Source organism: Coturnix japonica, chromosome 12, assembly GCF_054131305.1.
Source record: "Coturnix japonica strain WE chromosome 12, WE-NBRP24, whole genome shotgun sequence".
NCBI classification, from domain to species: domain Eukaryota; kingdom Metazoa; phylum Chordata; class Aves; order Galliformes; family Phasianidae; genus Coturnix; species Coturnix japonica.
In genome coordinates this window covers 8,416,844-8,443,026 of record NC_140674.1, presented here as the reverse complement: position 1 = coordinate 8,443,026, position 26,183 = coordinate 8,416,844, and the positions used below count along the sequence as shown (strand labels likewise).

At 47.8% G+C, this 26,183-nt stretch overlaps 2 protein-coding genes across 3 annotated transcripts in view; both read left to right on the top strand.

Annotated features, from left to right (window-relative positions):
* Positions 1–3,804: 3,804 nt before the first annotated feature.
* Positions 3,805–8,176, top strand: FAM124B (family with sequence similarity 124 member B). Its single transcript, XM_015871354.3, has 2 exons — positions 3,805–5,882; positions 6,620–8,176. Exons 1-2 carry the CDS (start codon positions 5,151–5,153, stop codon positions 7,169–7,171), a joined length of 1,284 nt encoding a protein of 427 aa, XP_015726840.2. The 5' UTR covers positions 3,805–5,150; the 3' UTR covers positions 7,172–8,176.
* The window catches only part of LOC116653863 (uncharacterized), a 46,154-nt gene continuing 28,100 nt past the window's right edge, over positions 8,130–26,183 (top strand). The window contains exons 1-2 of one of the 2 annotated variants that reach the window (XM_085512858.1): positions 8,130–8,250; positions 8,545–8,677. In XM_085512858.1, the coding sequence (XP_085368984.1) occupies positions 8,651–8,677 (27 nt within the window). In that variant the 5' untranslated portion in view covers positions 8,130–8,250; positions 8,545–8,650. Of the gene's footprint in view, positions 8,251–8,544; positions 8,678–24,879; positions 25,016–25,103; positions 25,332–26,183 lie in introns of those variants that run through there. The other variant, XR_004308448.2, reaches the window with a different exon arrangement.

Here is a 26,183-nt window from a genome sequence, read left to right as displayed (position 1 = left end):
AGATTAAAGTGAAGCCAGTGTGCACTGTTTGCTTTCAAAAATGCATTTTAATCATGCAATAAAAAAAAAAAATGTTACTATAATGAAACTTTCAGTTCTTAAACCAAAGCTTTTATCCTTCTTGTCAGCGTGCTGCAAAAATAGATTTAAAATTGCAGTTCAGTGGCACCATTATTCTCATAGAATTTGTTTGAAGCATGCATTGTACTGCAGGGTTTTTATTAAACTGCTTTTCTGACGTTGCAATGCAGGTGGCATATTGCACAGTTTTTCTGCTGTAAGTATCTGTTTTAATTTGATGCTGGTGGGTTTTTTTTGTTCACATTGTTTTCATCCGTAGATACTGAAACGTGTATTTGGGATGGACTTCCCAAAATGTGGAGCTGGAGGTGAAGCAAGAAAGGAAGTTGGTTGTAGAGCACTACAGTACTGCCAGATTATTTCTTCATTAGCTGTGTTAAGCAAATGCACTGCTGTGTAATGTAGCAGTTCACCTGAAGTGTATTTTTGGTAATGTACCTCCAGTTTTCATCCCTCTCTATGGCCTGTTAAGGTGAAAAGCCTGACTGTTGTTCAATGGTGGGTTGCTTCAAAGGAGGAGGAGGACTGGAATTGGGATGGTTTCAGCCCTATTTATTCTGCGGCCTGTTTTGTTGTTTTTTGTTTTTAATAAGGTCTTTACTGAAGTTTACTAAGTAAAAATAAGACTTTTCCCTATTTTGGGACTGACTTTCACTTAAGTAGTAGGAAGGTAACTGAAGAGGAGCTTAACCTGCTGTTGTTCATGAAGAATCCATCTAGGCCATCAGGCTTTGCCTAAAGTGAATTTGGAGGCAGTTATTACAATGCCTGTATGTCTCCACAGGGTATTTTCTAGTGACATTAGAAAACTAATAATTGTCTAGCCAGTCTAGTTTTGGATTGTGTCTTAAAGTCTTCCTAAAATTGTAACGAGTTCTTCTATGCGTTGGTATTAAGACTTCTTTTTCTGCATATCTTAGTCCTTAATAGCATTTATGTGTCAATTTTATGTTAATGCTTTCCTTACGTGCTTTTCAGGACGGAGTGAGTTCACAGCCTTTTCCTCTGTGCTTTAGAGTTACTAATGTTGCTATCCATGACAGTAGGACTTTGTGTTGCAGTTGTAATTTTGCTGTGCATCAGCTGACGCTTTCTGCCTCTGGTTGCTTTGCTCTTGGCAAGCGTGAAGTTGGATGTCTCAAGCCTGAATGTTAGATGAGCAGCTGTCTAGCTATGTTTAAGGAGTGGATAGGACTGAGGTGCTGGGTTTTTTTAATCTTATTTTTTGGCCAGCTTTGCATGCCAGAGAGTTGTTAAAGGAATAACAGATGGCGATAGCTATTTCAGTAACAAATACCAGAGTATCGTTTCCATTTGGAGTTTAATAGAATTTTGAAGACGCTGAATGTTCAGGAAGGGACTTCTACTGAAGTCACCTTTTAGAAATGTCTTTGCAGTTGAATAACCAGATCACAGTAACAAGGAGCTCAAGATGGAAGTGTGAAAACTTTGATCAGACACATCTGAACAAGGTATCGCTATGACTCTGCTTAAGGTGAGTTTGATGCCTGTGCCTTTACTTCATTTGTGTACATTAGTGAATCGTGTGATTCTGTGATTAGTGAGATTTCTTTTAGATTCCATAGTAGAATTCTTCTGCTTCTTACCTGATTTCACTTTTGGTCTTTCTTTCTTAATTCAACTTTAAACTTACTTGTAACTTGCTTAAAAGCTCATGAATAGGACTTTGCTGTGAGCATCTTAAAGCTTTCAGTGCAAATCGCTTTCTGTGCTCCTTACTTTTGGTCAATGAGAATTTGGCAGCTGCCCTATGAATTACTTTTCTGGACTTGAAAACAACAAAAGCATTGAACTAAATAATTTGGATGACTCAAATCTGTTTATTCACATATGTCATAAGCAGGGTAGCATGGCAGCTGGTAGGTGGCATGTTGTATATTTTCAAGTCACTGATTTCTGCATGTAAAGCTTTTCTTTTGTGAGCTGCAGTATGAATTGTGCTATGAAAGTGCAGTGTAGATGCAGTCTTATCCGAGGCAGTTATGCCGTCTCTCCAAGTGGGCTGTTAGCATTATTGTTCCTTTGTTGGCTGGTTTGCTTCTTTAACCTTGATTTTAATCCTGGTTATTTATGAATTTCTTGAGATTGGTACCTCAGCTGTGATCATTTTGTATTCATACTTTCAAAGATACAGCTTCAGCTCTTGCTTTAAGCAGCTTGCCATTGTATTTACATCTAACAAATTTCTTTATTTTTACAGACTTTGAAATGAAGCCAAGTTTTTAAGGGGCAGCATTTTTACTGAAACTTCAAGGAATAGACAGAATAGTGAGGTCCCAGCTGTGCTGGAAATGTATCTGTTGAAAAAGGCTGTAGCCCTTGCTTTCTGCTGTAACAAATAGAGGACTTGATTCAGCATGGTCAGCTCTTCAGGGCAAAGCAGTGGCTGTGGGTTCTTTGCCTGTGTTTTCAAATGCACACCTCCGATGCCTGCCATCCCTCCACTGGGAGGAGCTGATACCTGCACACCACAGGCCAAACTGCTGAAGAAGCCACTTGGCATCACAGTGGGTGAGTGTGAACATGGAGATATGGCTGACTTTGCTCAGGTGAGCTTTTATTAGTCCTGAGAGTGAGAAATCCTGTCTCTTGGTGGTTTGCTCATCAGCACCCCGTGTGGTGTGGCCTCTGCTCATGTCTGCTGCTGCCCTTGGGAGGGCTTCTCTTGAGACACCTTCAGCCATGCTGAATGTAAGCTCCTTATATAAGATCCTTTGTCTTCTTACTGTGATCCTACATGTCTATGCATTGATGAGGCTGCCTCTTCCCCTGCCTGCCCCAGGAGGAAGCTCAGGAAACTCCTTTTTGTTTGACCTCTTGTGTGCCTTGAAAGCCTGTCCACTGTGTGTGTTTCCTAGGGCTGAGCCTTGAGTTGCTGTGTCCTGCTGACAGCGAGACCGAGCTAACCTGCTCTGGTTGTGACTCCATTTTTGTCTTGTTTTCTGCTTGGATCCTGATTTACCATGTGTGATGAGCTCTGTTTTCTGTGTCCAGTTGCTGATAGTTCCCTGCCAGATCCTTTTTACTAGCTGGTTAAAAAGGAGAACTAAGGGACTACTTGGGAGAGAAGTCCCCTCTCGTAAGTGCAGTAGGTCAGACTGCTGGGGTTTTACTTTCCTCAGAACTGATGAATTTGGAGGTACAGTGCTTGGGGCATGAGGCAGGCTGCAAAGCTTATTGTGCTCAAGTAGGGCCCTACTTCTGCTTTTTGTCTGAGTGCTGCTGTCGATAGCTGTCATTGGCCTTGGTGCAGGAAGAAATTGAAATCGGCAGGAAAAAAAAATGTCTTGAAGGCTAACGAGCCCAAGACAGTGCCGGGATTTAATGAGGGCTGCTCCTGTGATACTGAGGTAATTCAGTCACCCTCCTGGAAGTTAATTACCGATGGTCTGCAACGCCTGAACCTTTGCCGTGTTGCTTCGTTACAGAAGTTACAATGAACTTATTAAATCCTGCGGTGCGTCATCAGTCCTTGGGTGTCAGCTGGAGTGAAGGGCTCAGCACCTCAGGGCTGGGAGCAATCAAAGAGCTCATTATGGAAAGGAGTTATAATTCTGCTGTGCCCTTGCACTATAAGCCTTGAAACACATCACAGACCATATTCTGAGCCTCACACAATACAGTACGTGTTGGCTGTTTGCACTGGGCATTTATTTATGCTGGGCTTACTGATGACTATATTGGTCAGTACGTCTCTCACGTGCTCTTACTCAGGTCAGCAATGCACAGCATGCCGTACCCTGTGCTGTGCTGCATGTTGCTGCTGTGTGCGGATGGTGTTCCGGGGCATTGTGGGAGCGCAGGCTGATTTTTCACATAGGGCTGAGCTGCTGTTTTCCTAATCTCTTATAGCAATCTTTCTTGGCATGCTGGGTAGGTCACAGTGAATAATGTGCTTTTCCGCTTGGCAGCCAGACTGGAAAGCTGGGGGAAGGGGAAGCAGAGGGAAAGTCAGGAGCTGCTCACATTTAGGGCAGCCTGCCTCTTTGTACCCTTCCCTGTAGCAAAGAGTTGATGAATCGCTTCCTTTTTCGGTGTTTCACTAATACTCTGTGCTCTTCCTGTGATTGTCCAAGGGTTGGATGTTTTTGTCTCTGTCCCAACAGTTACTACTTGTTGGAAGTGCTGCAGCTATCTTTCTTAAGACCTTACATTACTTTGGTGTCATGACTGTATTTCTATTACTGAGTGTGATCTTTAAATAAAAGAAACATGAAGCTCAGGTCCCTGTACCGTTAAACCCTGGAGATTTTCTTCAGGTGCATATAAATCTAGGGCTGTATTTAATTAAAGGAGTGGGGGGGGGAGGAATAGTTCAAGTCCAGTGTTCTGGATAGCAGACCCTTGACCGTTGCACAGCAACTTGGGGTGGGCTGAGCAGCAAACTGCTGCCCCATGAGGTGCACAGCCCCGAGCCCAGGCTCCTCCTGCAGTGCCTGGGCCTGATTCATATTGGCCCTCATTGTTATCTCTCCTGTTCACATGGGTTGTTTTTTTTCCTCTTTGTTAGCCTGCTTTCCTTCCTTGTTTTTAAAGAATAGCTTATCTGTGTGCCCCAGAAGGGTGTGACTTGGGGAGATCACAGCAAGCTGAAGTTCAGCAGCTGACTGCAGGAACACAATGCTGAGCTTTTCACACACGACGAGCACCCGGAGATATATGAAATGTGTGCCATTGGGAGAGCGACTGCACTCCTGCTTCAGCCCCCCAGCACCCTGCTCAAGGACAGTCACTGCACCACAACAGCGCATCAACGCATGGGCTGTGTGCACCTGATGACCAGCTCTGGGTCACATTGCTGGGCCAGAACGTGCATCTGAGCTCTGATATGACGTGAGCAAACCAGAGCTGGTCCCGTCACACCGTAGCACGCTTTCCTGCCTCGTGCACGTGTGTGCAACTTTGTCACCTCATTGGGTTGTTGCAAAGCTTCTGAGTGATCGAGTTCTTTTTCTACCTCAGAGTGCAGTGCCTGTGCTGCTGCCACTCCGAACACTGCAGGAGGAAACTGGTTTTTGGTTTGGTTTTGTTTGTTGAAGAGGAGCTTTATGATGGGTGACAGAGCAGAGCCTCTGATGACTGTGCATCTTCTGGCCAACTCAGGATACTCGGCGTTCCTGCAGCAAGCTCTGGATCGGCTCATGGATTGGATCTGCCCAGATGTTCCACTTTTCTTTGTGTCCGAGCGAGCTGCTCCACTGAAATACTACGAGAGGTACCGCAGGAGGAACTGCGGCTTTCCTGGGATATCTGTCCTCCTTTTTCTGCATGAGGACCTGGGAGAAGAGCGGATCCTCCAGATCCAGGATCTCCTCCAGCGCCCGCCCTGGCACCACCAGTGTGTCCCTACCACCTGGGCACGGAGCCTTCCCCACACACCAGCTCTGCAGGACTTTTATGGCTTGGATGACCAGATGCCGGTGTGGGGCATCCGGCGGGTGGGCTGCAGCCCCGAAATCCTGCGTGTGACCCTCTACTTCAGCTTTGATAACTACGACGATGCAGTGGGGCTGTACGAGATGATCCTACGGAAAGAAGCAACCACACGGAAAAGCAATTTCTGTGTCTTCATGCTCTATGCCACTAAAGCTATTGCGGTCCAGCTCTGCCTGAAGCAGCTGCCCATTGGGATGGCTGCTGAGCCCAAGGAGTCGTCGCTTTTGCAGTTCAAGGTGCAAGAAATGGGGCAGCTGGTGCCTCTCCTGCCCAATCCATGCGTTCCTATCAGCAGCACCAGGTGGCAAACACAGGACTATGAAGGAAATAAAATTCTGCTTCAGGTATGTGTGTGCACGGTGCTTGCAGACCAGATGCCTTTTGGGTTTTTCTATTCCAACAAAGAGCAGGACTGATTCAAAATGGAAATGAAGGTTTTGCTTGTCCGTATTTCATTTTTAATTCATGAACTCAGCAACCAACTTCCAGTGCTATGATGTCATTGATAAATGTGAGCACGGATCCTTAGAATGCTTCCATATTGTTAGCACCCGAAGTAGAAGGTATTAGTTCTTTTTCGAGCCACTGAATTCACCTTTTTCCCTTTCCAGTCTGTTCTCTTTCTGATGTGACCTTATAAATGCTCCAGAAAGCAGAGTTTTAGCCCCGTACCATCCCAAACCAGGTGTTTTGCAAGTACAGCACTGATGCAACATCACCCACGGTAGTTTTGTAACTGCAGTTGGGCAAAAGCGCTAAATAAATGCCATGGGAAAGCCGGCCCCTTTCTGTTGTGCTATGCAGCCCTGAGAGCGTGCGAGCACAAATCAAACCAGGCTAAAATGGTGCTGAGGTGGTGGTGCTCACTGTGATTGTACATGGGAGCAGGAGGGAAGTTCGTCTGTGTGCTCTTTGCTTTGTAACAGCTCCTCACACCTCTGGCTTCTTTGGTTGCTATTTGGATATTTTTATTATTATTTGGATATTTAAATCATTTCAATGTATGTTCGATTTTCTTTATTTTCCTTTCTTGGTGAGGAAGCTCTTCTTTAAAGAAGTTCTCTCCACCTTTTCTCAACAGGTGCAGGACAGCTCCAAGCAGAGGGAAACAAGCTCTGTGCTTCCCAACCGGCGCAGTGCTGTTGCTGTGGATGGACTGCTGCACAGCCCTATTGCAGCCCCTCTCCCCACTCTGTGCAGCGCTGAGCAGGGAGGCGAGCAGGGCTGGGCCCTGAGGGGCAGGGTGACACCCGTGCCAGGCCATGCCCTCCCCATGCAGCAGCCCAATGGGGGCCTCTCTGGCTCTTCTCGGGGCACCACGATGCTCTCCCGCCATGTGCCCATGAGCAGCAGGCAGCAGAAGGGCTGGCCATGCCGGCCTGCAGCAGAAACCAACGTGGACACGGGGCTGGCTGTGGGCAGAACTGCGGGCTGTCGCTGCTGGCTGCAGCACAACCTTGTGCAGCCATGGGTGCTGAGCACAGCCTGCACCGCCTCGCACTGTGCACAGCCACCATCTGCTGTGGCCAACAGGAGGAAAGCAGCGGGACACGGGGCTCCAGGCTCCCGTGTGCAAACACAGAGAGACAGCCCTGGGACCAGGCCTGAGGAGGAAGAGGAGTTCTTCATATGAATGGAAACAAGCACAAGGCAGGCTCCTCATTTGAGTGCTATCAACGTGATTTTGTCTGCAAGCACAGCAGCTGGGCTGTGTGTGGGGTGATGGAAACCTTGACTGGGTCTGAAACAACAGAAGATGTGAGGCTGTGGGATCAAAGGACCTGCTGAAGAGCAAACAGGGCAGGAGAAAGAAATGAAGCCATGCAGGAGCAAGGATGTTGAAATGATGCGTGCTGCTGCTGGTGGGGTGCAGGCAGCACATGATTGCTCTCTGCTTATTTCACTGGATGCTTAACAAAAAAACTCAAACTTACACCCACGTTTTCCTATGATCTATAAAGGTAGTGCTTTCCAGAGAGGTTTGGTGAGCTGGGAGGGCAGTATAGCAGAGCACAGTGACTGCTGCAGCAGGGGGTGAGGAGAACGGGTGTGGAAGCCTGGGGTCATCAGTCTGGTTGTGGGAGTGGGATTCCTGGGACGAGTGGCTTTAAACAGGCACTTTAATATGACCGAGTCGTGGAGGGATGGGAGCACTGCTCTGGGTGTGGGCATGAAGGCATGGGGCTCTGTGGGGCCAGCACCACAGCACTGGCAGGCAACAGGCAATGCCATCCCTGGCTCATTCTGCTGTAGGCTGTGCCCTCCTGCTGAGCGAGCGGCTGGTGAGCTTGGTTCCTTTGGGAAGGCAGCCCTGAGTGCACTGCTCTGCCCTCAGTTTTGTGCCAAATCGCCAGTTGGTGCCTCTACAGACTCAGGAACCGCGGAGTCGTGGCACTGAGGGACACGGTGGGGACGGACCGACAATCGGACTGGATGCTCTTAGTAGTCTTTTCCAACCTTAATGATTCTATGACTCTAAGAACGCTCTAAGCTGCTGGTGCGGGGCTGCAGCTCCTCCTGGTGCCCACCCGCAGCCCTGCAGCGCTCCAGGCTCGACCCCTCCCCCGGCTGCCCTGTTCGCCTCCGTGCCCGCTCCATCCTCCCGGTACGCAGCAGTAAAAGAGGCGATAATAACAAACGGAGCCGGTCTGTTCCTCATTCGTTCGTTCTCCCATATGACAAAGTATCTCTGCGATTAAGGAGATCTGTCATGTAAGCGAAGGGGAAAACAGAGACCTTCCCGAACGCGTCTCACCGGTTTGATGGCAGCCTCGGGTGTCCATGTGCTGCAGTTTCATTTGCATTTGTTACACGGTAGTTGCTGAGTGTTCAGAAAGTTTAAGACCAGGCACCAACGTGCTGGTTGGAGACTTTGTTTCTAAGAAGTGCTCAGCCAGAGCGACCGTCTGTTGGGGCAGGAAAAGGAAAAAAGTAAATCATTAGTTTTAACTGGGAGTAATTTAATTCCAAAAGGGAAAAGCATAACTTCTCCCTTTTTGTCCATAGCCAAGGAGCAGCAGGTCACCCTCGGGCCGTTGGGGACTGATTCCATCTGTGCTGGTGGGGATGAGGCCGTGCAGTGCGAGGGAGTGCTGTCCTCTAGTGATGAAGAATGAACTCCTGCTGGAAGCCAAGCAAGGTGAAGGAGCAGCCTGGTGAAGGGAAGCAGAGGCTGGCAGGGTGCTATGGTGCACTCCGGATGGGACATGCATCCTTTCCCTGTGCTGAGTGCTGGCATTTGGCCCTCCCTGGTAGATTTGCCCTCTGTTCACACTTCAGGCCCACCCCAGCCCACTGTCCACCCCCCTGCAGCCAAGGGGCACGAGGTACCTGGGCACAGAGTCAGTGCAGGAGCATGCGTGTGTCAGCTGGTACTGAACAGCCTTAATGTGCTCCTGCAGAGAAGGGATGTGCAGGAAGGACCTGGAAGGAGTACAGTGTGCTTTCATTCCCCAGTCTGAGCATTAGAGAGGTTTATCCTCACGCTGGCTGTCAGTGCTTTTCAGCTCTCATCAGCCACATTTGTGGCAGGCTCCCTGCAGTGCCACCGGGCTCCCCAGGCATTGCACAGAGGAGCTTTGCTTTTGGTCAGTTAAGCCTGATGCCTTGTGTCTTTAGCACCTCTTTGAATTGAAGTCTGAGATCTTTACTTTCCTCCCACATACAGTTATTCCAACAGAATAACAGAACACTCATGTAGCAAAGCTATTTCTTTCCACAGCCACAAAATTGGTTTCATTATGAGAGCACCTGATCAGCCCAGGACTGAGAGCTCAGTTGCACTATGTGTTGGAGGAGAGGCAGGGCTCACAGCTGGGTTGGGCATTGGTCTGCATGGGGCCGGGCACCCAGCAGGAGGCAGTGGCACCTTCAGTGACCATCAGTTCCTCCTCCAACTCGCTGTTCCCACCACTAAACCTGCATTGCAGTTTGCTGTGCTGCTCTTTTTGATGTTTAATTCTCATAATTTGAAGGGGGCTTTGAGAGGGCTCCATCTCCCACGGAGCGCTGGCATTAATATTCCAGTGCAGCATCTCAGTTCTGCTGATTGCAGGCAAGGGCAGATCCGATTTCTATTAACGTGAATTAATATTCCCGAAGAGTCCCCAAATCTTTCTTTTCCCCTGCCACCCTCCCCAGGCGCTGGCAGCCCGGCTGTGCTGGGAGGTGATTAGATTTGTAAATGCATTCCTGCAGGCACTTGGTGACACTGGGAGTTGTCTCATCTCGCTTGTGCAGCTGAAATGGTGACAGCCCCGCTTCCCTAATTGGGATCTTCTCGAATCTCATCTTGGCATCAGAGCATTGTGCTGAGCAGGCAGGAGCAGGGTGGCTCAGCTGTTGCGGTTGGTACCAGGCAGATGCTTGTCTCCCAGACCTGGAGGAGAGCCCAGATGGGCCCCAAAAAGCGATGGGGGCAGGAAGGAGCCCTACTCAGTAACACTTTGCCCCGTGAGGTTGTAGCGAGGCTGCACCACCTACTTGTGTCCTCTGCTGGGCCGGGCAGAGCAAAGGTCTGTGCCAGGCTCCACGCAGGATTGTTCCAGCCCTTAGTTCCTACTATCACCCATGATAAACCAGCAGGGGAATGCCCTGCCTTGGCTGCTGGCCTGCCTGCCTCTGCATGGCTGCCAGCTGGGTGGTACCACATGATGCCACTGCCTGAGCATCGCTTCTAGTCCCTGCATTTGTATTCCAGCATTGCTGCTTTTTCCTTGCCTCCACCTGCCCCTTCCCTCAGCTAACACTTGCAGGCCCAGTGGCTGCTGTGTAGGAGGAGTGGCTGTTCTGCTCCCAGTGCAGTGGGCGGAGGTAGTGAGGCAACCCAGAGGGGCAGTTCTGAGGGCTGGGGAGCCTGCTGCAGCCATAGGGTCCCCACACACACTGCTGGAAGAAAAATGGAGAGACTATATATCAGAGTTAAAGTGCCCAGGCTATGATAACTATTATCCTTGCTTTCTCCTTGCACCCCAGCTTGCCTCCTGCCTGCCACAGCCACGCTATGCAGAACACGGGCTGCGTTCCTCCTGACCATGGCTAGAGGGGTCTGAGCCATCTTGTTCCCTTGTTACTCTCTGGATGCATGCTTGAAGTGGAAGGGTGGTTTGTATTTTTGCTTTTCATTTACCAGAATTGGCTTAAACCGCCCCCGGGATTCTCAGTTCAAACAAACAAAGGAGATTACGCTCAAGGAGCCTCCCAGGATGATACAAGCAATGTGATACCAGTGGGCACAAAGTCAGCGTGTTTTGGCCAGCCCAGAAGCTGGAAGCTTTGTTTTCAGCCTGGCAGTGGATACAAACAAGCGGATTTTGGTTGTGTTCCTCTCCCTCCCACATTCGTTGGTCATGTTAGATTGACACATCTTCAAAGGGTGACCACATGAATTAGGAATGGCACAAAGAGCTGCTTCCTTCAGACTGGACTACGGGGAAAACCCATAATGGGATGAGTGAGGGAAGTAAATGAGTATTAGGAAACCTTGTGTTGTGGGTTGAACATGGGATTTCTCTGTGTCTATACCCTCTTTCCCAGGGCTTCCCGACACACTGGGTGTACTGTACCTTCCCAGAGGGAGAAGGAGGTGGCAGCTGGGAGATGGCCAGCAACTTACTGGGACCACCAGAACTATTGCAGTGGGTTAGATGCTGAGAGCCAATGCCTGGGCTCTGTGAAGGTACTCTGGCCATCAGCTGGTGTCACCTACAGGCCTGTGGTGTCACACAGAGAGGGGGCACCGAGCTCTCTCCCAGCCTGTATTAACTCCCCCCAGCCCCTGCTCTGGTTTTAACCAGGCTCAGGGTTTTCATGGGATGGGACTGAGTGGGGGTAGAAATTCGTTGACAATTTTGCTGTGGTTTCTCATCTTGATTTAATTCAGAACTACCGGGCTTTGTGGAGGGAATAGCTGATTGCAGGAATGCATCGTACTGATGCTTACCAGATACTTTTTTAGATGGGAAAATCTTTCTGTGTCACGAGAAAGTTTGCAAATGTTAGTTTTCTTGTAAATCAGAGTGAAACCAGATTTCAAGAGGTTTCAGTTTCTCCCAGACATTGAGTTTTGGCCACCTTCAGCCCTCTGGCAGCTGGCTGGGGCTGCTGAGTGACCTCCTCCCATGGCACACAGCACAAGGTGTTGAAAACCTGAGGCAAGATGTGGTACCAAGCCAGATGTTTTATACTGAGGAAGAGCAAAAGTTTTCTTTCTTAGAGCCTTATTTAGTTTTTATATTATGTCTTAGTGGAGACTTTTCTTTGTGTTTCATTGTTCAAGTCCGATAACAACCACTGTTGTATTTGCAAGATTTATGTGATGACAGCCCAAGTGCCTCCCCAGCATTTTGTTTCTTCCTGTGCCAGGGTGCTGGCTCAGCCTGCAGCCAGCAGCACCCAGGGCTTGCTCCCCCGTGCTCTGCTCAGCACATCCCACCTTGCACCATGCTGGCAAAGGTGAGAATGGCAAAGGTAAAACGCTTTTTTCCATCTTGCAGATTGCACTTGCACTGCTTATCTGGCTGCTTGATCCATGAGAACGTGTCTCAGAGCATCTGGAAAAGTGTGGATAGCTTCCATCCCCTCCCAGAGACTTGCGGGTCCTGGCTGTGCGCAGGAGGAGGACGGGAGATTTGGAGCCGTGGCCGCTCTGCATGGCAACATGCCTGTGAGGTTTGCTGTGCTTGGATAGAGCAGAACTGTGCAAAAACAGAACAAGATGGGATTTTTCCAGGTTTAATTTGAGCTTTAACTTGTTCCAAGTGTAACATTGAGATCTTGCCACTTCTTTTGTTTTCCATGCTCTGCTGCGCTCCGTGGCAGCAGCAGTCACAAGTGTCAGACCATCATCAAAGGCTGGTTTTGAGTTGTGTGTGAAGGAAACTATGCTGACAAGGAGAACACTCGCAGGGAACTGCTGTACCAAGGCTGCGTGCAGGTTTGGCACCCCTTCTCCCCTTGCACACACCACGGTGATCTTGGAGCTCGGTGGGTGAAGGTGGGAGCAGGGTCACTCCTGGCAGCCATGGTGCGTGTGGCTAGTGGGATTCATGTCTGTATTTCTCTGTTGCTGTTCTGGGTGGAACTTGTAAACCTATTGTGGTTTTAAGTTGACGTGCAGTTAGAGGAGGAAGATTATCTGAGTGTTTGCTCTGTATGCTTCTCCTTTGTCTTTTGTCTTGCTTGACTGATACACAGCAATGTACTTTGGCAACCTCAGCCTACCCGTCTACTCTCATTAGCACTCCAGCATGTGTTTTTACTTTATGGAGGGCTGTACCGTGTTGCGGACGGTGATGGGAAAGGAGGCGGTGTGGGTATGTGGCAACCACTTCTAACACTGCCAACATCCTGGCATTTTTAGAAAGCCAGAGTTGTCACACGTTTTGTTCTGAAAGCCATTTGTCTGTAACCTCCAACTGCAGTAATAATCATAATCATCATCCTGCTAGTGCGGAGGATGTGTGGGAGAAACAGGCCTCCTTGAAAATTTCCTCCCAGCCCGTGCCAAGCCTGAAGCAATCTTTGTTTCATGACGGAAAGCCGTTCTCACGGCGGTGGGTAGCAGCCCAGCTGCGACGTGTCAGCGCCGAGCGCTACATCCCGCTCTGGAGCAGCACGGCTCCAATGCATCCTTTCGTCAGGCGTGTAGGAGGCGGCGTGGTCGTATCTCCAGAAATGGGGAAATAGAGCCCTGGCTTTGCTGCTGTGTCCCCTGAGTCAGCAGTCCCGTATGGCAGCCCCTGGGATGCAGTGCAGCGACACAAAACGGATGGGCAGTCAGAGCTGTGCCGTGTGCTTATGGCTGGGGAGGTGCTCTGGGCACGGGGCTTGTCACTGCTGCAGAAAATTGCCCTTTAGGGGCTCGTTTCTTGTGCTTGTTCCTCGCCTGGTAGTGTGGTTGGATTGAGTTTTGGAAGCTGGATGAAAATCAATTCTTATGAGTTAAAAAATTCAGCCAGGTGTGAGCGGTCGAGTCATTTTTCTGCCTCCTTGTGCTTCATAGGCATTTCAGCGGTGGATATCATCGCAAGCATAAGGAACGAAGTGATCTAAAACTCTCCACCAAGCAGGGAAATGGTATTAATCTTGTTTTATTCAGAGGGAGATGGAAATAAAGTGGTTTGATGCAGCTTGTACAACATCACGTGGAGGATCTCTTTTACAAAAACCAGATCTCTCATCTCTTAATCTGAGGCATTAGCTGCAACAACATCCTTCTTCCTTAACATCCCTTCATACACACAGTAACTTTGTACTAACGGTCTGTTTTTATTGGGCATTGCCTTGAGAAGTGATTTCTTTGAGCCAGGGCCAACTCACTCACTGGCTTTTGTTCAGAGGTAATGAGATGGCTTAGCATAAATTCAGGAGCATGCCAGGGCTTTGCACCTGAACGGGCATCCAGAGGTCTGCACCCTACATCCAGCACTTAGAAAAACATCCCCTGATGTTGTTTGGAGAGAATCAGTGAGGAAGAGGATGAATGCAGATGTGTGACTCGTGCCAGCTGCGGTGATCTTAGGTACTTGGGTCTGATTCTTGTGTTACGCTGTATTATTGCTCACTGGTTTAGTCTGCATCTTTTCTGTCAGAGAGGTGGGGATGGGAAGATGTGGCCTCATGTCAATGATGTTGGGCCCAAGCATAACTGGGTCCTACAGCAGCACAGGGCAGTGGGAGTGCCAGGGCCTTCCATGCCACCCTGCAGCTGTGTTGTGCTGCTGGATCTGAGCAGCGTTGCTGTGACTAAATTTGTTTGCTGTTTGCAATAGTTCTCTCATTGGTTCCCAGATCAGGCACTTTTGGCTTGGCTTTAATTACCATCTGACCTCCTCACTGCTAGTTCTCTTCTGCACTTGCTGTGTTGCAGTCATTTTGCTCTGGGCGGTATTCTGGGAAAAACTAGGACAAGCTCCTTGGTGCCTTTGGTAGATGTTATGCCTGGAAGGTGGCCCAGTGCTGTAAGAAATGCTCCTGACTGAGTAAGAGGAGCCAAGAAATAAAAAGTTAGGATAGCATTCCAGTTAAAACATGGGAGCTCCTCTTGCCATTTCAGAGCGGCTTAGCCTGTGTCATCACAGTGCTGAAAGAAAGGAGGACCCGGGTGCCATAGCTCCCAGAAGACTTCTGATCATATGAACAACTGAAGAGTTTCCTGTGATAGCCTAAAACAACACTGTCTGTCTGTCTGTGTAGTGCTGGGGAGGGCTGGCCCCAGTGTGTGCTCCTGTTGGTGTGGGTGCTGCTGGTAAGAGGTTTGTCTTGTTGTTCCTTTAACAGGGGTCTGACCTGACAGGGCTATTGCTGCTTAAGGGGTGAACATTGAAATATTATCTAGTCACAAACTCGCTGTTTTTTATCCCTGCTGAATTTGCTATCCCTGCTGAGTTCTTCTTAGAATAAAAGCCTAGCTTGTCAGCGTGGCTTCTTTTTCAGTGTATTTGTGCATTGAATCTAACCTACGGACAGTGGTGAGCGTCACACTGATTTGTTGAAGTGCTCCTAATTCTTTGTCTTGCGCCTTTTTAAATGAAGCAGTCTCTGAAGTGTTTATCTACAGACGCAAAAGCCCCTATAAATTGATGCATATTCCTAACTTCATGAGAACTGCTTGTTAATCTGCTTATTTTCCATCTGATCAAAGGGCCTCCGGAACCCACAAACATAGCAATAATTCTCCTGGTCTGGTTTGCTCCAAGGTTTTGCTTGACTGCACAGCTGTTTTCCATGTATTTGGCAAAAGAGGGGTCAAAGCCTGCATCTGGCCCACCATTTCTGGCAAAAACCCCCGATGTGTTTAATCCTTTTTGAACATGAATATTCTGAGAGCTCATTTGATTTATTAACCTGATTATTTTAATGTGGGGAAACAATGTGGAAGAGTGACCTTCGTTCAGGAAAATGCTTGTCCAAGTGTTTCTGCTCTGAATCCGTCGAAGCTCAATGCAGAATGCATGAAGGTCTGGCATGCACAACAGGGCTACTCTGGGACTTGGCTGTTTGCAAGCCTTGGGCATGGTTGGCTCTTGCACTCTGCACTGTGTAATGGGACCTGCACCATGGAGTTATGCAAACAAGGCCCGGAGGAGGGGTTAGGTTGCTTTTCCCTATAGCAGAGGGATCCCAGTGCTACACGAGGCTCTTCATACAGGTATGGACTCAGCTCACCTGAAAATCACAACAGGGCATGTGTGGACTGGTCATTTGTAGTACTGCTGAATGAGCAAGAAGAATTGGTTTTCAGGGGATGTTATGCCATGCAGTTTCATTAAACACTCCTCTCCATCTCCCCGAAGAGCAGATCACCTCTTCCTATGTGCTTTGGGAATGTGCAGTGACTAAGTATCAGTGTATATCCCCATTCTCTGCTGGGTAGAGCTATCTGAGTGTCCCCAGTGTGTTTTGAACTGGGTGCTGAACGGACGTGAGACAGATGGATGCCATCCTCGAGAGCTTTGCAATGGAAGCGCATTTCCTCAGTGAATGGCAGTGTTGTAGGATGAGTAATGCCCTTAACATTTTATACAGAGCTTTGCAGTCTGTGTGACGGGATTGTAGTCTGGGTCACTATTCCTCCCTTCCTATTACTCACAGATAAACTGACTAATTCACACATTATTGGCCAACACTTTTCAAAGTTGGCTGCCTAAAAGAAAGCATCTTTAACAAGGGTGGCTGGGTTTCAGAAGCTGCTGAGGAGCCACTGATGCCAAGCAGAGCCCAGTTTACAATAATTGAGCCAAGTTTTCTTTACAGCTTCAGACCCTGGTAGCATTATTGCTGTAACTGGGATTGGAAAGGTACTGGGCTCCAGCCAACCTCGAGAGCAGTGCAGCAGCCAGGAGCAGGCTGGGCATGCAGCAGATGCCCAGGGAGGTATCTGTGGGGGATGAGCACTGCTTTTGCAAGCTGGGTGTTGGAAAAGGAAACCGATGGAAACAATAACCGAAGCCAATAAACAATCCTGTATGCAACAAACTTTAAAATTCTCCATTTCGTAAGAAATAGCCATTGCTCAGGGCCAGTATCATAAACGCCCATCTCAGAGTGCTTCCCTCAGCTCTGACCATGACCAGATGTTTAGTCAAATCCTGTTAACCTCAGTTTCACAAGTTCAGGCTTTTCCTGTGCTCGGGGCCAGAACCAAAGCTTGCTGGTGTGATGAAGGGCCTCCTTGGGATGCAGGGGATCCAGGTCAGGACTTGAGATGGTTTGTGTGAATATTGGAAGGCAGTTCTCAAACAACTCTCACTGTGTTTTGAGTGCTGTTCACTTCTGGGCTTTGAAAATGTGTCAGTGTAGGCATCTATGAAAATCAGCCTCTGTGAGAGACACTGAGTGAAGCCTGGGGATGAGGAAGGACGCACTTCTAAAGACTCGTGAAATGCTGAGCTCATGCAGCTTGTGTTACGTGCTGGATGCTTTGTATTCTCCTCTTCTGAAGGGAAATCTCAATGGGCAAAGAAGTCTGGATGTTTCAAAACATACTGCTTTTCATTCTGCATGTGTAGAATGGTTCGAATAGCAGTCATCCAGAAAGCAGAAATACTAGTGGCAAAGTCAGAACTCTTGTACAGGGTAGAGATTTTCTGTTTCATTTCATTCTTCTATCCTGGTGTGACTTTGTGACCTCAAGAAATCCCTTTCTATCATGAAGGCTGTCTCTGAGGTGAGCTTGGTGGGCATGCAGGTAAGTTGAGAGAGGCAGCAGGTCTCGTGGGCTTTCCTTTTAACTTCTGTCGGAGAAGAGTGAAGTCAGTGGGACACAGACATGGTGATGATGACTGTCTTTGTCTCCCAGTGACCATCAGTTATCATACAGGTAGTTGTTTCCAACAATTCTTTCTTAAACAGCACTGCTGGTTGGGTGTTGGGTGTCTGTTCTGGCTATAAGCAGCTCTGAAGGAGCCACTGAGAAACCTTCAGCTGGATTGAAACCGAGGAGAGCTACAGCTGGCATAGATGTTGCATTTCATGCCTCGGTTGCCTCTTAGTCAGCATACAGCAGCACAGTGGGATTGGCTTGGGGCTCTGAGCCTGTCAGGGAAATTTTTCTTCTAATCCATAAATGTGGGGCATCTGTCAGATTTATTTGGTTTTCACTTATCCCATGGTGATAGTGTGGCTCCGTGTCCCTTTGACAATTGTCCAATGCTTAGGTACCTTCTTGGCTGCTTCAGTGCAAAATCTAATGGAATAATTTATTCTGCAACAAGTCCCCTAGTTCACATTCTTGTCTATAAATTCCTTAAATATTTCTGCTTCAAACTACCCCCTTCTCCTGCCCACTCACATCTTTTACTTCTTGTTATAATAACACTCAGAAAAGCGAGTGTAAGGCTTTTCTGTAGGTTCTGCAAGGTCTACATCTTGTTCATCTATCTAGGGAGTCCTTAAACTCTTAAATATCACACAGCTACATGAAACAGCACCTTAGATCACTTCGTTTTTTATTAAGCTCTGATAGAGACAACTTTAGGGACACGATGTATCTGGTTTTTAAACCCAGCTTGTGTTTCCCAGAATCGGTACCTTCATGATTACGTCTCATTTCTGGTGCTGGAGAGCTGCATCCAGGAGTTCACGCTGTGAAGTGGTGAACAAAGCCCTCAACTATCTCATGTGCTTCTTCACACAGATGAAAATGGGCACAAAGAAGCTGGGTGGTGTCTTAAGGTAAGCTAAGAAAAGACCTTGCACATGTACAAATAGCTGTCTGTTAGAGATCCTTGGGGTGGAGATCTTTGTGGTGGAAGATGAATCATAATCTTGTGGACTACCCAGTGTTCTTGTCTTAGGAAACAAGCAGTTTGTTGCCAGTCTGGACAAAGAGTGACTTTTTGAGCAAACTTGTTCCGTGCTGATGAGGACAGCGTGTCTCGTCCCTGGATGTTATAAGAAATCCTTTATTTGATTCAACTCTCTTAATAGACTGCCTACTCATCTGCTATGAACAGAAATTAGAGTAAAGCCTTGTACCTTTTTTCCTAGTATCTCATATAACACCACTGGCACTGATGGTTTGCACCAGTGCATCCTAAATTTAAAATATAGAAGCAATGGGCTATTGTGGACTGTGGTGCTAACAGGTTTTAAAAGGCAGGTTGTTGCATTCCTTGGTCTCTCTGTACCTCCCTAACCAGCCTCTTGGGCACACGGGGCTGTACCAGTTGGTAGGGACTCAAAGTCCCTAGAGCTGTGGCATGGTGATCCTGGTATCATTCAGGTGTATTCCAGGCAGGGAAAGCAAACCTTGGTAGCATGAGGGGCCACGTGTGCTCTCAGGTGGTGGTTTAAGTCAGGCTGAAACACCCATATTGCACAATACTGATGCTTACAGACAGTACAAGTGAAAGTAGAATCCATGTACTGGGTTTGTCAATGGATGGATGTTCCTCTGGGCTGGATAAAGCTGTCTTGTATGTCTGGCCTTTGAGCTGATCTTAGCAGAGGGGAATGGAACCGTCCTATCTGTTTGATTTCCACATCTTCCGTAGAACTGCACTTAGGCTTCTAAATTTGCTTGTATGGAGAAAAAGCCCCTTGTGCTCCTCATGCACCAACCACGGTAGGATGAGGCATTACTTTATACTCTTACGTCCATGCAAAGATTCTATGTGGGCAGAAGGGAAGCAGGTCTGAAGAGTGCTTCCCCTCCTTGAGCCAGTGTGTTGGGATGTACGTGTATACCATCCTATACAGGGCAGTGTGTGGGCTGGTGTCACGCACAACTCTCCCCTTCTGTGTATCTTCCCTAAGAAGTATCTCTGTCTTTGGCACCAGCTGTAAAAATGAGGAAATGTTGGTGTTTTGTTGTGAATCAGGGGATGGAATCTGAGCTTTGACCACTGTGCCATGAGGAGACAGTATATCCTTCCTCCCTTCACTGTTTCATATAGAATGATTTGAACACTGCAGCAGATTATGGCACTGTGGGTGTTCAGAGTTTTGGGATGATTGATCACCTCTCATAGAGATGCAGATGGTACTGTGATGAGTTCCAGATCCTTTCAATTGAGCATCTTCAGGGACAGCTTTATGGACCAGGCAAAGGGGAGGGTGCTCTTAATTTATTTTAAAACAACAGCAGCAATGCGGGGTTTAAAATTAAACCCTCTTGGCTCATAAACAGTAACTTTAAAATTTGACTGCTTAAAATAAACATTCTGAAGGGCTTCGGTCACACATCCTTGAAGTCTTTGGGAAGACCTGAGAGAGCTGGGTTTGTGGTAAGGTCTCACTTGTAGGAGCCCAGGTGTTCTCCTGGCCCCAGATGGGGTGCACCAGCTCCTGGGCACTGTAATGGGTGCTGCATTAATCATCTGGTCAGATTACCCCACTTACAAGATTTTGGTCCTGGGAGCAGGACCTGGATCTGGACAGTGCTGATCACTGCTTTCTGAACCAGCTGGAGCTTGCCAGCAGTTGTCCTGGACCTGTTATCTCAGTAACAGAATCACTTATCATGTCAGCTCTGTTATCATTGTTTTTCATCAGCGAGAAGCCAGGAGCAAAGCTCAGCATCTAGACTCTCTGTTAAGTTCTGTTGTCTGACAAGGGTGAGAACCACTCCAAGAAAATCATTTGCCACCTTTTTGGCACATATTTTAGTGCTTTCCAGCGAACTGGCAGAGCTGGATTAGCCTTTCCTTTACCCCAGGCAGGTTATTGGCAAACCTTAGCCATGCTGGAGCAGAAGCATGGGATGGGGATGGGGCTGCTGCACTCCCCACCTCCCCATGTGCTCCCTGTTGCTGATGGGAAGGCTGATGGGAGTCGCTGCCCCTTTGCACACAGGCTTCAGTTCAGCTCAGTGCACAGAGCTGGTTGGCTTTTCAGAGGCTGTTTCTGGGCTTTCTGGTGATGTCAGGTTGCTCCCTGAGCCAGCTGGCACCAATGTCCCTGACAGCCCGTGCCGTGGTGGTTGTCCTCGCAAGCACTCCTGCCTCGCTGAGCACCGCGCCTCTCTGCCGCCCAGCCTGGCTTCTGCAGTTCACTGAAGGTTATTGGAGGTTTAAAACTGCTTTGGCACTGCTGCAGTCCCTTAAGGCGAAGATGCCTGTTTATTGTTACAGCATGGTGTGAGCACAGCGCAGAAGAGTCCCTGCAGAAAAGAGTATTTCAGTGAAATGTTGGCTGGTCTCTTAAACTTAGATACCACTGGAAACTAATGCTAAGGGTTGGGTGGTTTTTCTTGTCCTCATAAATCACGTCGTGGAGTTTTTGTTACTCTGCTCTCATCCTGTGCTATCTTTCTAGTGCTGATAATGAGTGCTCAGCCCCTGTGTCCCCCTCCCCAGAGGGGTGAGCATGGCCCCCAGCTGCTGGCAGCTCTCCCGCTGCTCTGGCCAGCCCCATCCCTCCCACAGCTCAAGCTGGGGAGCAGAGGGACAGGGCCAGAAGCTGCTCATGTATCTGCATGGCCCTGAAATCTGCTTTGCTTATCTTCAGGGAAACTGGAGTAGCCAGTTTGAAATAGAAACCCCTGCATCCCTCTGCGTGGAGCTAGGGATGGCTGGAGAGGAAGAGCCTGTCTGCAAGGCTGCTCTGGTGGCTTGCAGTGCTTGAGTGCTTATCTCAAAGCGCAGCCAAGGGGTCTGTTTAAGGCAGAGGCTTCTGGGGGCTGAGCCCCTCCTGAGGGTCCTCTCCTGCCCATACACAAGTGGAGAAACCTTCCTGACCCTGCTGTCAGCCCAGTGGACCTGTTGCCAGTCAGGGCTTTGATTTGCATCTTCCACTGCTTTTGCACACAGGAAGAGGAGAAGCAGGCTAAATATATCTAAATACATATGCCCGTTCTTCAGCACCCAGCTCTGAAGTTTTCATCACTCTTTATTTGGGCCGTGCAGAGGAGGAGGCGGCTGTGTGCCTTCGCTTCATGTGTGTTGGCGTGAGATTTTAGATTTCAGGAGAGTTCAGCCCTCTTCTCACTTGCACCCGTAATTCCGCATCCTTGTGATAATGTGGAACAAATGTTAAATGCCGCAGCTTGCAGTGGAGGAGAGACAGAGGCTGCTGTGAGCCTCCCCAACCTGTTGGCCATAGGCCACATAGCTGTGCAGTGTGGCACCATCCAGACACTGTGCCCCATGTCCTGCAGAAGGTTCCCAGTGATCTGGCACACAGGAGCTGCAGTGATTGCTGGTGTCACTGCTGACCTGCTCCTCGTGCATGCATAATTCAGCAGGAATAATGAGTTAGATCCCCTGGCTGTCATGAAGCACCAGCTGATGAAGTGGTCCATCATCTCTGCAGCTCACAGTGCGTCCCAGTGTGAGCGGTGTTCTGCATCTCCTGCCTCTTACTGAGAGCACTGAAACTTCTGATCGGTTTGGGTTTTTTTTTGCTCTTTTCTCCTTGCATTTGATGTGAAGTTCATGCTAATGCGCTGTAGCTCACTTGATGTTCCTTCCACTCTTTCAGCTTTCACATCTTTGCCAGAGAGGAGCAAATCAATTAGGTCCCTAAAACTTCACAGGAGCAATGGTTTCAAAGCAATCGCTCATAAACACATTACTCAGAGAAGACAATTAGCAGAATATTCACAGCGTAGGCACACAATTCAGGTTCAGATGCCTCTGGTTCATCTGCCACGCTTTCCCTACTGGGTGTCCGTAGTTACTGTGAGAGATTTTAACATTAAAAAAAAAGTCTTTTTGAGGGAAGATGTATCTGTGAAATACCTGCCTACATTCTAAATAGCACTTGTTCTGCTTTGCTAAATACAATGTTGGTAACAAGCTTTGAGGATGTTTTAATAGCAACTGCTAAAAAATATATGTTGTGTTTACATCTTTTTTGATGATTCACACACGCGTTCAAAAAAATACATAAAGAAGTGGAAATACAGCATGCTTTAGGTACAGCGTCTCATAACTGACTGATTCATCTAGTAAGGGGTTTGCCTGTGAGTGACTTTTTATAAGCTTCTTTGTGAGACATTCTTTTACCTGGTAAAACTGGAATCAAAACATACACAGCAGCTGAGTTGCAATATGCATCTGCCCATCAATAAGGATATAAGCCATGTTTTGGCCATGCATTGCACCTCTGATGTGATCCTCAGGTTTCCTAATAGATGGAACAGATTCTCATAGGGCAGAATCAACACTGCCACAGTGCAACTCATGCTGGGTAGTGGTATAAATCAGGAAGTGCCACTTAAATGACTTCAGAAGGGAATCTGTCTCTTGAAATTAACTGTATTTTGTTGTTATTGATTTGTGTAACTGCAGCTGAGAATCTAGAGCTTCATTTTTACAGAAAATCATGGAATTGATGTTAAAACCACTGCTTCCATTTTCTTTTCAGAGACAAAATACAAATTCAATCTGAGATTTTGCCATTAAATAAATGAAGAAAGTAACTCTTCTCTTGCAATGCTCAAGCAGGTGTGGATAATCTCACCTGAAGTATGGGTTGCAATAAAAGAGTAACTAAAAAGTGCAAAGGAGAACAGCTAGTTGCTATTGCTTTGGGTCAGAAAGACAAAAGATACAACTAAGACTTTGCTAATGTCAAAATGGGCATTAAAAATGTCCAGTGGTCAGTTTAACCCTTCAGCTTAGGCTGACGGAAACAAGACACATTGCAAATATGTTGAAATAACAGACTCATCATATCTAATTTATTTCTCTTTCTGTTGCACAGATTCAAACTCAGCTACAACCCAAACGTATTTTATCCATACTTCAGCGGCTTGCCAGTGCTACCTCTAACATACCTGGCAACAGCCAGAGAAAGAAATGAGGATCAGAACTTTACAGTCCTCCTCATCTCTATTACCAAGGCTTATTTTATTGGAGCCTGCATCCCTCCAACCAGAATATTGTGAGAGTTGGTTTATGTGAGGAGCAATTGATGTACCTTCCTACAAGCAGCAAGTGCTTCCTGCTCCATCAGGAACTCAGGAACAAAGTGAGGTGTCTTGCAGACATGGTGTATTTTATTGAATCTGTATAGACTAAGCTGACAAATGAAGCTGCTCATTTTTTCCATTCGAAATGCTCTCAAAGGTCCTCTCATTCCCAACACTTCTGCCTTAAACTCTTCCTTATCAACCACAATGCAGTTTTCACCATACACCCACCAGACCGTCTCAAATTGATCGCTCTCAGCCAGAGTTTTAGTGGAAAGCTGAGATCTGCGAAGATGTTGTTACTATCAGGTAAACAGTTGCTTTTGTCTTTGCCAGAATAACTTTGTGAATCCCTCCCTTCCTGTCTCAATGTTACAACGTCAAGAGCCCACTGCCCTGAGAGGAGCAGGCAGAGATCTCTGGGCAGTGTCAGGGGTCTCATGACTCTTTTCACAGCTCTCATGTTGGGGCTGGGATGTGGTTTGTTGCAAACAGTGGAACTGCTGGAAAGTGGATTATGTCCTCTGAGAAGGACATTGTTGTGTGTGCTATGGGTTTTGTAAGAAACTGACTTTGATACAACTTTTGTTTTATGAAGTTTGATGGAAGAACTGAGCAGCGTGTTTTCTGGGTCATTGTGTCAGTGTTAAGATGCTTTCCACTTTTAATACTGGCACCTATAGGTTGCTCGAAGGCAACAGGTTGGGAGGGATGGGAGTGAGTGCTTCTCCCTAGAATGTCACAGACATCTTCCTGCAGGGGTGTGCAATGTGCTCCGACTGACACACGTACTTCTGGAAACAGTGGAGGCGGATGTGAGCATCCTCATCGCTGTGTCCAAAGTGCTGCTCCTCATCCAGATAAGCAGCTGTGAGGTTTTAACAGAAACAAGAGCTTTCGTCTCTTCCTTCCTCTTCCTGACAGCAACATTCCCATTAAAACTTTCTCCAAAAGTTCAGCCTCAGGCAGACACCTGGCTTGGGGAAAAAACTCAGTGTGATTGACTGCAGTTGTGCAGTTCTATAAGCCCCTGAAAACAGAGGATTTTATCAGTAATTAGACTTTAAAGAAAGATCCTATTGAGGCCTCAGTTTCTAATTCTTGCTGTTGGGGATGGGAAGCACAAACAAACCGGCATTTAGTGTATAGTATGTGCAGCATTTAGTGCCTTCTGAAAGATTTCTTTAATACCAAGCCTGACTGGAAGTAGGTCAACAGAAAAAAGGAGCAAATCTTATTTGCAAAAATGCATTAGGAGCTCCACTGTGCTTAAATCCAATTGCCATCGAGCAGAGATCCTAAAAACATCAGGAATCGGGTCTTAGATCAGAGAGTTTTGCACAGTGCCATCGGTGAAGCAACCCCACCATCCCTCACCTTCCTGGTGCAGCTCTTCCCACTGTGCAGAGGGGTGGCTGTGCCTGTTCTCTCCTGCAGGGCTGGGTTGTTCCAAGTGGGCTTGCTTCTCTGCTGTTACCTCATGGAATCTATAGGATTAGTGCTGCCACAACCAGCAAAGCCCTGCTTGGGGACAGCAAGGGTAAGGCTCCCTTCTGGAAATGAAAACCTGCTGTTGACGATGCCAGTGGCATTTGGAAAAGTCATCACCATGGTTTTAAGGTTAGAAACCCTTTAAGTTTTTCCAGCTTGGGCCACTGAAAAGGCAAACTCACAAACTTGCAACTCTTGCTCTTTTTCTTAATAATAGGAGGAAAAAGGTCCCAGCGAAACAGTGCTTCACCAATGAAAACTGAACTGGTCTTTGTTTCTTACTAAAGAAAATAGGAAACCCTCTGAAAGCTTTTCAGAAAACACAGTCTGAGTGTGGCCAGCCAGGAATGCCAGCAAATCCCAGCTCCTCAAAGGAAGCTCTTCAGTCTCTGATAAATTTTTTGAATACCAGGTCTCCACAAAGAGGCAAAGCAAAACAGCTCATGTAAGTATGGTGGTGAGCTGTGATGTTGTTGAGAAGCTGTCGGTATGGGGCGACAGGGCTGTGCCCTGGCTGCGTGGTGCCCTGAGAGACTGCTGGAAACACCATCAGCTGTGCAGCTCCGTGTCCCCAGCCCGCAGGGCTGCCGTCCTTTGTGGCTGTGGGGCTCTCTGGCACTGGGGCCGTGTGCCTGCTCTCTGTGCAGTTCTGGGAAGCACCCTGGCTTTGTGCTGGAGGGTGTGCGGCTGTGCTGTGCTTTGCTGACTGCCGGCTGCTGCCGAGCCTGTGTCCTCAATTCACCCCAAAGCCGTGCTGGGGAAATCAAGAGAAACCTTGCTGCAGGAGAGATGCTTCTCTCTCACTTTTAGTATCTTTCATTAAGTAGCTTGCATATCTTGTTTTCTTGCTGGAATATGTTTTTGGGTGTTATTGTGTGTACTTCTGAGGCAAAGAATGAAGAGGTAGGATTGTGCTGTGATGCAGAAATACTTTTGCGTCCTCCACAGCATAAGAAGGGGCTGAGGCCTGATGGAGGTTGATGAAACTTAGCAAATCTACCTGAGGTAAACGGGTCTGGGGCTGTGCACTGGAGCCCTGTCACTGTCATGCATTTGTTGAGGTTGGTGCAGGTTGTTTCCAGCTCTCCATCCCTACCACGCAGCCAGAGCTCTGCTGGAAGGTCTCCCTGTTCCCCTTATATGGGGGTCAGGGCATGGTGGATAGGTGCCAGTCACAGTCGAGGACCAATCTCTGTTGTTCCGTGTGTTTTTTACCAGCCATCACTCAGAGCCCATTTTCAGGTTTGAAGAATGAGCAGAGACTTGAAGCAGCCAGTAATGGATTTTTCTCTGTTCT

Coding starts and splice junctions, on each gene's coding strand:
- FAM124B (XM_015871354.3), top strand. CDS start 5,151: ATGATGGGTGACAGAGCAGAGCCTCTGATGACTGTGCATCTTCTGGCC. Junction 5,883..6,619: donor GAAATAAAATTCTGCTTCAG/GTATGTGTGTGC, acceptor TTTTCTCAACAG/GTGCAGGACAGCTCCAAGCA.